We start from the raw sequence: 10,305 nt of genomic DNA on the forward strand, positions 1-10,305 counted from the left end.
TGGGGCTGCTGCTACTGTCATGTGAAAAATGGTCATATCAACTTTTTTCAGTGCCTCTGTAACTTTGAACAGTCACTAAATGGACTGTTGTAAGCCGAGGAATAGAATAGAATCTGGAAGGGATCTTGGAGGTCTTCTAGTCCAGCCCCCTGCTCAAGCAGAACCTGTACCTGTATTACCTGTAAGCCATTGGGATAGAAAGGGACATAAAACAGTATCTCATAGATTTGTGTTTAAGGTGTGTGTACGTCCCAAATTAGTGTCACGTGGTATGCTCAATCCGTTTCCTGGTCGTGTGTTTGTGTGTCCCAATTTATGCCACATAGTATGCTCACTCCCTTTCCTGGTGTACTGCAAACGTGGCCCCAGCTGAGCGGAACGGTTTGTGGGGAGGCGCCCCTGGGGGGGGGGGCAAGTCTCCGGGCAAACCCCCGGGCACCCTCCCCGAAAAGCAGAGCCGTTCCTCTTTCTTGCTTCGGGCAAGATGCCCGCCAAATCAGACCCGAGCTCGGGTCTTTAAAAATTCTTGGTCGTGTTTTAATTGCTACAACACAATGCAGCCCGCCCAGCCCTGAGCGAGCAAAGGCTCTCCCACCCTTTGCTTCCCCTCATTAGCGTCTTTTCTGGTGGGTGTGAAGGAATCGGGCCACGCGGGTCACCCCGGCCGTTTTCCCACAGCCAGACGGAAGGCTGTTCCACAGAAATATGAATTGCTCTTTTTTAAAAAAGATTCCTTGCAAAACGGTCTCCCCAGGAAGACACCCCGCCCCCTTTCGGCCTCCCACACGGAGGGTCTCCGCCGGCGAACTACAGCAAGCCTCCTTCTTCTATCCCACTGCCCCGCCCACCCGCTGGATTAACCCAGCCCACCTGTGGGTGTGGCCAGACTTTTTCCCCTCCCCTTTTGTGGCCTTCGTTCCCAGCCATCCTTATGCCCCCCCTCGGATAATACGGCCAGTCGCCTTAGAGCCAAAGGTGGGCGACAATAAAGCCATTTCTCCTTCATCGCCCCCTCGGATTTTTTTGAGGATCTCCTCTTCCCCACCCCACCCCCAACGCGCTCCTCTTTCGGCAGATTTCCCACTGAGAAAGTAAGCGAAGCTTTCTCCGGCAGCCCATCCGGAACGCCATGAATCTGTTCCGCTTCCTGGGAGACATCTCGCATCTGTTGGCTATAATCATCTTGCTGTTGAAGATCTGGAAGACCAGATCCTGTGCTGGTAAGGGAAACGGGGGAGGGGGAGGAAAGGGGAGATCAACTGATCCCTTCTCTATGTCTCTAGGTGACTTTATTTCTGGCCTGAAAGTGATTGTATGGAACTATCGGTAGTGCATGTATGGATCTGAGGCTCAATCAACTTGGGAGCTGATACACACGTGCAATTTACCAAATTGCTCTATCCTCTCTTCTTTAAATCCTTCCTCTCTATGTATACTATGAGAGTTAACTTCCATGCTATAGGACAGGTTACTTCAGAGTAAACCTTCCAAAGTGACACAAGTTGCATTCTGTCTCTTTGTCTGTCTGTCTATCCTTTTTTTTAAAAAAAAAAACTTTTATTTCTATAGATTTATATTTCTGGAATTCAACTGGGTTGTTGTGACCCTTAATATATATGTATCTGGTATGACATGTTTTTTAGAAAGACCCAGTATTTGTGGGTTAATATTTGAAACCCGTGTTCTATATTTAAAGTCCCTTATTTATTGCTTTTAGAGAAAGAATTGCTTTGAAAAAGTGAATGACGATCTGGAGGGCAGGGAGAAAGGAAGCATTAATACAGAAAAGTTAATGTTGTTCTTGTTTTTTTAAAAAACTAATTTGTTGAAAGCAATGAATAACGAAATGGAAACTACTTGAGCTGGGATTGGATAAAACTGGATGATCTCTTCCTTCTGACAATCCCCTTTGGCCCTATTGCAGTGGTGGCGAACCTATGGCATGTGTGCCAGAGGCGGCACTCAGAGGCCTCTCTGTGGGCATGTGTGCCATGCCCCGAAGATGGTGAGGGACTGGCCCCTGCCACCCTCGCCCCACCCATCTAGTCTGCCATGACCATCGCAGCCATGTCCACCTGGCACCCTGTGATAAATAAGTGGGTTTTGGGTTGCAGTTTGGGCACTGGGTTTCTAAAAGGTTCACCATCTCTGCCCTATAGAAAAAGAGGAAAACCAGATTGTGGGTGTAAATTTTTTTAGACTTGGAAGAAAAAGCATGAGTAGATCTTGGAAAGACCACTGCCCTTGCTAATGATGCCTTCTCATTGTGGACTACCTCTTATTGTGCCAGCTCCAGGCCTCTTCTGAGTCTTCTTAATGTTTGAATGCTATGAACTTTCTTTGTGTTAAGGAGTTATGACATTGGATGATGAATCCTGAAGAGTTTTAAAGCATCTTCTCTGTTTTTCCTAAGGATCAAGATCAGGGTTTTCAAAATTATAGTGTATACGCATAATTCATTGCCGTTATTTCGACCTTTTGTAAGGGGTGCGAGACTATATCAGAAGCGTTCTAGGGATGCGGGGTATAGAAAAGGTTTGGAGCCACTGATCAAGATAATGACTTTCTGCTCTTTTTTTTTAATGTCAAAAATGATTATTTTCTTATCTGATCATGAGTTATGGTGCCTTGTGCTTTTCTTGCAGGGATCTCTGGGAAGAGCCAAGCTCTCTTTGCCATTGTCTTCACTACTCGGTACCTAGATCTATTTACGAACTACATCTCGTTGTATAACACCTCCATGAAGGTACAGGAGTGATGTTGGACTATATAGTGTGTTATTGTGACTAGTTAGAAGGTTAACAGGCTCAGTGCCACAGAAAATAAAATAGTTACAAGTTTCTGTTGTCTTGTACTTCTTTCTGTATGCACATTTTGCTTCAATAATGTGGCACCACTATCAGCTATAAAAGAGGATGAGATAAGGCAAATAGTCTTTTATAATGGTGGTTTATGCAAAAGAATCCAAAAGTATATCCTCCTAATTTAGTGAAACGTCCTGCTTGGTAAGTAGGAAGTCTTCATTTATTTGTAACAGAACTTGTCATGTTAGCAGCATTTGTACAGTACAAAGAATTAAGTTGATGAAGAAGATTTTGACGTGGATATCAGGTGCTGCTTTGGCAGAGAATAAGTATTAGACAATTGTTAGCAATGTTAGTTTTTAGTCTTAAAGAAATTATTTGCCCTGTGAGTAATCCTGGATAAGCTAAATGTAAGCAGATAGTATATTATTATATCAGTTAAAGGATAAAATCAGTATGTTGGTTAATACCTCTGGCCTTGAAAAACAGTGGCAGAATATGTTGATTCCTGAGATCGGTGTCCCAATTCTCAGTGTACTTCAATTAGAGATAGAAACAGCTTAATGATTGGTTAAAGTTGTCATTAGAACAGTTGTGGGAACTGGTGACCGTCCAGATAATGCTGAACTTGAAAATTTGGGCACCTATCATTGGCAAGTTGCTTGGGAACAGTAGTTCAGCAATATCTGGAAGGTTTCAAGTTCCTCATACTTCATATAAATGAGGGAATGTAAAGAAGGGATCTAGTTTATAAGAAGTTTATAATATTTCATCTCAATGACAGTTCTTGACCAATGTTATCTCCTGCAGGTGGTGTATGTTGCCTGTTCTTATGCTACGGTATGGATGATCTATAACAAATTCAAAGCCACCTATGATGGCAACCATGATACCTTCAGAGTGGAATTCCTGGTTATTCCGACAGCAGTGTTAGCGTTCCTAGTAAATCATGATTTCACACCCCTAGAGGTAATGAAATGTGTGCTAGTGTAAACAAGCCTAAGACCCAGATACCTAACTTGCAAGCTATATGATGTGTTCGAGTCGTGTTGTTAAAGTTACTCATTTAATTGGCAAATGGCCATTCTTAATATTCTAATCCCTGCTTGTTCTGCTACTTTATAGCTAGTTCCTTTTATGATTACAAGCTTGAATTAATTTTGCTTTTCAAAGCAGTGCCATATGTATTCAGCTATTCCTATCTGCTTATGTGTTGACTAAATGGTACTGAAATAGAATTGTGATATACCTGTAGTTGTTTAAACCAGAAGCTGTTCTTTCCAGAAGAAACAACAAATCAGCAGAACAACAAACCAACAAACTTCTGTTGCAGCAACAGAAGTGTCAAGAGAGTACTTGAATCCAGACATAATTTAGCTGTAACTTGCCAAATCTTGACCATCTTGATTCACTGAATTCAGTGCAGTTCAAGCATGACTGATTCAGCCTGGATTCACCCTTAGGCAGAAAAGTTCAGACTTCAAGACAAGGTTGATTTCTGGCAATCTTATTCATGTAGTTTTCTGGGCAAGAATGCAGAAGTGTGATGCACTCACTGCCTTAGTCGAGGGTGATAGTGATAATGTTGATTTTAACTTTTTGATCTGGCCTGTAGCCATTTCCAAGAGTTTCTCCTCTAAGATGGTGATGATGATGATTAGACATTAGGTAATATTTGACTCAGTGCTGCCATCCATATAGACTGTTCTCTCAAGTCAATTAGAATAGAATAGAGCTGGAAGGGGCCTTGTAGGTCTTCTAGTCCAGCCCCCCACTCAAGCAGGAGAACCTCTACCATCTCAGACAAGTGACTGTCCAGTCTCTTCTTAAAAACCTCCAGTGATGGAGCGCCCACGATTTCTGGAGACAAGCTGTTTCACTGCTTAATTGTTCTCACTGTCAGGAAGTTTCTCCTTGAATCCAGGTTGCTCCTCTCTTTGATCAGTTTCAGCTATTGTTTCTTGTCCTGCCCTCTGGTGCTTTGGAGAATAGATTGATCCCCTCTTCTTTGTGGCAGCCCTCAAATACTGGAATACTGTTATCATGTCACCCCATTTCTTCTTTTCTTTAGACTAGCCAAACCCAAGTCCTGCAGTCATATTTGATTACCTTGATTACTACCTTCAGGTAGTCCTTGATTTATGACTTCTGAAATTATGACAGATCTCCCCAAAGGTATTTACTACTCAGTTCTGATAGCCAGTCCACATACACCCCCACAATTGCGTGACTGCATTTTGGGCGCCCAGCAACTAGCCCACATTTATGGCCATTTGAAGTGTCCCGTGGTCATGTGACCATATGAATTTCTGTCCAAAACCAGCGTTTACTTCCAGTTTGGGGAGAAAATGCCCAATAGCAAACAACAGTCACTTAACGATCATGGATTCATTTAACCATAGCAATTTGCTTAGCAATCACTGCAAAAAAAAAAAAAAAGACAGTAAAATTGAATCAGTCATGTGATGGCCTGCTGCATGACCCATCATGACTGTAACAGGCAGGCTCCATTCTTGTTAAGTTGAGGACTACCTGTAACCTATTAAGGGATGAGGTACATGGAATTCACAAAACACCCAGTAGAAGAGTTTATTGAGGACAGTTTGCAAAGAGATACATGTTGCACTAGGCCAGGGCTAGGCAACCTTGGCTCTTTTATGACTCGTGGACTTCAACTCCCAGAATTCCTGAGCTAGCCAGGCTGAGGGGAAAGGAAAAGGTTTCCAAGCTGAGCCATGCTGGCTCAGGAATTCTGGGAGTTGAAGTCCACGAGTCAGAAAAGAGCCAAGGTTGCCTACTCCTGCACTAGGCCTTGCAGTCTTTCACAGACAAAAATATCAAAAAGTGAGTTGGAGCAGACATATCCTAAGTCTATGACACAAATCTGTCCTGAATCTTGCAGGGCGATGGTGGACCACACAAATGTTCAGTTCTGAATAATTGCTGTGACGGCAATGCAAAACTATTTTTCTCCTGGACTCTTCCAGATTCTCTGGACCTTCTCCATCTACCTAGAGTCAGTGGCTATTTTGCCACAACTCTTCATGGTCAGTAAAACAGGTGAGGCAGAGACCATCACAAGTCATTACCTCTTCGCTTTGGGAGTCTACCGTGCCCTCTACCTGTTCAACTGGATTTGGCGCTACCAGTTTGAGGGGTTCTTCGACCTCATTGCCATTGTGGCTGGTTTGGTGCAAACGATACTGTACTGCGATTTCTTCTACCTCTACATTACAAAAGGTATTTCGCAACAAGAAGAAGTGGAAACTAGATCTGCTGACTGAAATCCCATTAGTATGAGATAGAGAAGAAGTGCTCTGCCACCTGTAGTCACCAGGTTTGAATTGGGGGGCCATATAAATGTATTTAATAAATAAATAATTCTCTGGCCTTGAGCAAGGTGCTTGGGATTTTAAAATTATTTGGGAATCGACATCTCAACCACATGTCTCAATATGTGTTGACTAAATGTTACTGCTAAGCTGGAAGTTCACTAGAGGGCACTCTTCAACTAAATTCTTTTTGATGCTGGGAGGTATATTAACTAATAGCTCTTTACTAATTGTAAGCTGACAAATTAATTAGCAGTTTCATCACTCATTTTTCCCTAGGATTAAAAAGAAGCTGCAAAAATAGCGCTCACATATTCCAAACAGTGAGCACTAAAAAGCTATTTCTGTAGGATTGAATAAAATGAAATCTGTTGGATTGGAAATCAAATTAGGTATTCTATTAAAGAATAATAATTGCTTGACAAATAGGTATTTGCTTTCTTACTATTTTTACTTGTAGCATCAAAATTATTTGAACTGTTCGTTGAGTACTGAAATCCTTAACGAAATGTGTCTAAAAAAATGTCTAAGATTTTATTCAGTCTATGTTCATTCATAAAGATCTCCATGGTTGGCTTAGGAATTCTGGGAGTTGAAGTCCACAACTCTTAATATTGCCAATGTATGCCTCTGTAAATGCACATAGGCATACATTTACCACTAAAGTATAATTACAAAATATACAGAGACTTAAAAGCAACCATAAGAAAAAGATTTAATTTACCAGTTAGAGATGTCTTCTTTCAAAAATCCCGTTTCAGTCCAGCTCCCCACTCTGTCCCTCTTCAACAGATATTGACATTGCGTAGTTGCTAAGAATACCCAGGTCTTGTTACTTGATTTAAAAAACATTCTGGATTTCTGCAACTTATATTTTCCACTCGTTAGTGGTCCTCGATTTACGATCGTTTATTCAGTGACTGTTCAGAGTTACAATGACAACGAATGAAGGAACTTACAACAGGTCCTTGAAGTTATGCTGTTGCAGTACCCCTATGGTCATGTGATTGTGATCTGGACCCTTGGCATCCTGTTTGCAATTACGACCAGCTGCCAAGCGTCCTGCAAGCATGCAGTCACCATTTGCAATCTTCCCTGCTGGCTTCCCCAGAATGTCAGTGGGAAAACCAGAAGGGAAGGTTGTAAGCCATTGCTGCCTGCTTAAGAGATTTTTCTGTCGTCTCTGGGGCCTGGCTGAAAAAGCTCCATGCTGAAATCCAAGCAGGGGTTTGGCACAGGGTGTTTTCAAACCCACCCACCCCAAGTTGAGAGGGCTCTCCTTTGGCACACAGTTACTTCTGCAGATTCCTCGTTGGCTTTTGGCATGAAACTTTTTCATTCAGCCTCCAGCCTCTCTGGAAGCTGGCTGAAAACACTGTGCTGAAATCCAGAGTTTTCAGCCAAGGAGGATTTTCATGCCCAGAGTAGAGAGGCTTCAGAAGCCTTTGGAGCTGAAAATTCAAGCACTTCACACCTTGTCCCTCACATCCCCTCACTCCTCTCTTCCACCCAGCAACATTTGGGCTTTTAATTTACCAGCTTCCCCATTGAGTAGATTGTGGGAAGCCACCAGGAAATTGCTTCACCTAATTACCAGGGCATTCACTTAACAACAGCAACTGAACTACCTGGATTTCTGGCACTAAGCACAATGGTTATACTGTATACATCCTTGCTTAATGACAGCAGTCCTGCTCCCAATTAAGTTAAGTTGAAGAGTGCCTGTATTGCTTTTACTAGGCAGACAATTGGAATTGTTATTGAAATAGATACAGTGGAAGGAGCAGTATGTATTATTTCTATTCTGCCATGACTTCTTGCCCTACATCTTTTTTCATTTTTTGATTCCCATAATGGTATGTTAGTATTCCATGCCCAGTAAAATTGCTCAGTCCTCAAAAGGCAGTTTTGGGCAGTATTGCTAATGCATATATATCATGTGCTCATAGTGCTATTTTGATAGGATGACTAACATCCCCTTCCCCAAGTCCTCCCTGACTTTTAATTTATTTGTCCTTGTTTTATCTGGCTCCCCTTTATTAATATATCTTTATGTGGTTTTTGTTTTTATGCTTTTATCTGTACATCACCCAGAGTCACTCTGAGGGTGAGATGGCCAATATCTAAATCTGATGGATGGATAGATAAAAATAAAGCATTGCTATCAGCATATGAAATAAGAGCACAAATGTTATGATGTACTATGTATATTGATGTTCTTGGTTAATGGTTTAATTAAAATATTATTAAAAATACATTTTTCTCTCTCTAGAAGCAATGGTACCATATTATTTGGTACATTGCCTAAAGTTTAAAGAAGTACACGTCTCTAAGTTCTTACCTCTTCTTATTTCTATTTCCTCTTGCAGTTCTAAAAGGCAAGAAGTTGAGTTTGCCTGCATAAGTTAAGATCGAGACTGCAACTAAATACTTTGGCCAAGGAGAATGAAAGGAAAGCTTCACAGAAAATTGAGATTTCTTTTAAAATATTAGTGTCCTATTGATCTCAACTTCCACCCTGAACTTTGATCTAAGCGTGGTTTGAGACAAAACAACAATGGATGGTCCTTCTACAAAGCAGACTGCTATAGTTGGGGGTGAAGTGAAGCACAGCTTGAATCCCAAGCTAATGACTACTCCTGGTTAATATGTAGATTGTAGATTTTTGGGTTTTTTAAACCCATTTTGATCATTCTCTGTGTCTATAATGCTTGAGTATTATTTTTTGATGAATCAGCACAAGTAGGAAATACATTTTTTAAAAAGTCTGTTATCTGTATCCTCTTAGTTTGGGTGTTATATTGATAAACGCTAATATGAAATGCAAGCTTTTCTGTTCATGAAGGCCTGGTGCTACAGAACTATCCAGATAAGACAAGAATGCTTACAAATTGTTACTATAAGTCTGGGTTTCCTTGGATCTCACTTTTTGAAACATTAGTGGCAAGAAAATACCTTCTCCTTTAAATACTTTCACTTACTTTCTCTTCATTTTTGTATTATTTGATGGTTAAATCTTCATTCACTATAAATAAAACCGAAACTCTTCCCCTTATTAATTAGTGCCTTTGTGGAAAGGATGGGAACTTAAATAAAAATAAATTCTGCTTTTTGTGTTTGTAATCTTTGTGCTTCAGGGTATATTGTGTTATTCATGTCTTCATTGTCCCATATTAACTTTTTTATCCTGCTTTTTCTGATCTCTCTTAAAGCAGTGACTTATTCTCCTGGGGTCTATATTAAATGCTTGTATAGAACATGTTTTCTATAAATGCCATGTAACTGCTGCTTCTTGGTACATCATCCCTGAATTGATAACAAAGTTGTATGTTTTCATATGAGAAGAACAATTTTAATGCTATGAACCTGCACAATCAGTGAAACTAATTGAAGCCATGTTTCAGCCAATCTAGACTTCCAATTTGTATTACACCTTGATTTAAAGTACATGTATGCTTACTCAAAAGCGAAATCTTTGGAATATTTGCTTTGAAACCATGAAGGCAAGATTGCACACACAACATGCAATTTTATACAATTAACTTAGAAATAAATCTCATTGAATTCAGTGTAGGAAAGAGCCATTTCTAAATAGCCATACTAAATTACTATCTGTTGAAGTAATTCTCTACTATGGTTCCGTAGCTGGTTTTCTTACATTTATAAAGCGAAATTTGAAATTTGTTTTGAATTGTGATTAGCCATTAGAAAATGAATGTCTAGGCTAAGATTTGGAGCTTATTTACATAATTAAGATTCAGCAGCAATTAAGTTGTCTGGTTTTGGTCATTGTGAATTACCATAGTTCCACAGTTGCTTCCTGTAGAAAACTGATTACTTAAAAATATAACTCGATATTGTATCATTATTAGAATGGGGTAGCGCACTTTATCATTTACATTTTCCCTGGAACTCCTTGCAAAAATTTGTACTTTGTGCTACACCAGTGATTCTCAACCTGTGGGTCGGAACCCCATTTGGGGTCAAACGACCTTTTCACGGGGGTCGCCAAACAACGCAGTCCGCCATTTTTTCCCCTTTTTCCTTAGCTGTGCTTTTGAAAGCCAATAGAATAGACTCTCTTGAATAGAGTCTAATTCTATTGGCTTTCAAAAGCCAATAGGAATTGTCCAGGCTGTCTCTGCCCTGCTGAGCCAGAATTCCTGAGC

The 10,305-nt window shown here is 40.6% G+C and overlaps 1 protein-coding gene across 1 annotated transcript; it reads left to right on the forward strand.

The window, feature by feature from the left end:
- Positions 1–904: 904 nt before the first annotated feature.
- KDELR1 (KDEL endoplasmic reticulum protein retention receptor 1) lies at positions 905–9,259 on the forward strand. The gene is made up of 5 exons (XM_039335078.1): positions 905–1,220; positions 2,646–2,746; positions 3,615–3,773; positions 5,792–6,044; positions 8,506–9,259. The coding sequence occupies exons 1-5, from the start codon at positions 1,130–1,132 to the stop codon at positions 8,538–8,540; spliced, it is 639 nt and encodes a 212-aa protein (XP_039191012.1). The 5' UTR covers positions 905–1,129; the 3' UTR covers positions 8,541–9,259.
- Positions 9,260–10,305: the final 1,046 nt, after the last annotated feature.

Source organism: Crotalus tigris, unplaced genomic scaffold (genome assembly GCF_016545835.1).
Source record: "Crotalus tigris isolate CLP2741 ecotype Arizona unplaced genomic scaffold, ASM1654583v1 scf7180000017639.5415321, whole genome shotgun sequence".
Classification (NCBI taxonomy): domain Eukaryota; kingdom Metazoa; phylum Chordata; class Lepidosauria; order Squamata; family Viperidae; genus Crotalus; species Crotalus tigris.

Coding starts and splice junctions, on each gene's coding strand:
- KDELR1 (XM_039335078.1), top strand. CDS start 1,130: ATGAATCTGTTCCGCTTCCTGGGAGACATCTCGCATCTGTTGGCTATA. Junction 2,747..3,614: donor TGTATAACACCTCCATGAAG/GTACAGGAGTGA, acceptor TATCTCCTGCAG/GTGGTGTATGTTGCCTGTTC. Junction 6,045..8,505: donor CTACCTCTACATTACAAAAG/GTATTTCGCAAC, acceptor TTCCTCTTGCAG/TTCTAAAAGGCAAGAAGTTG.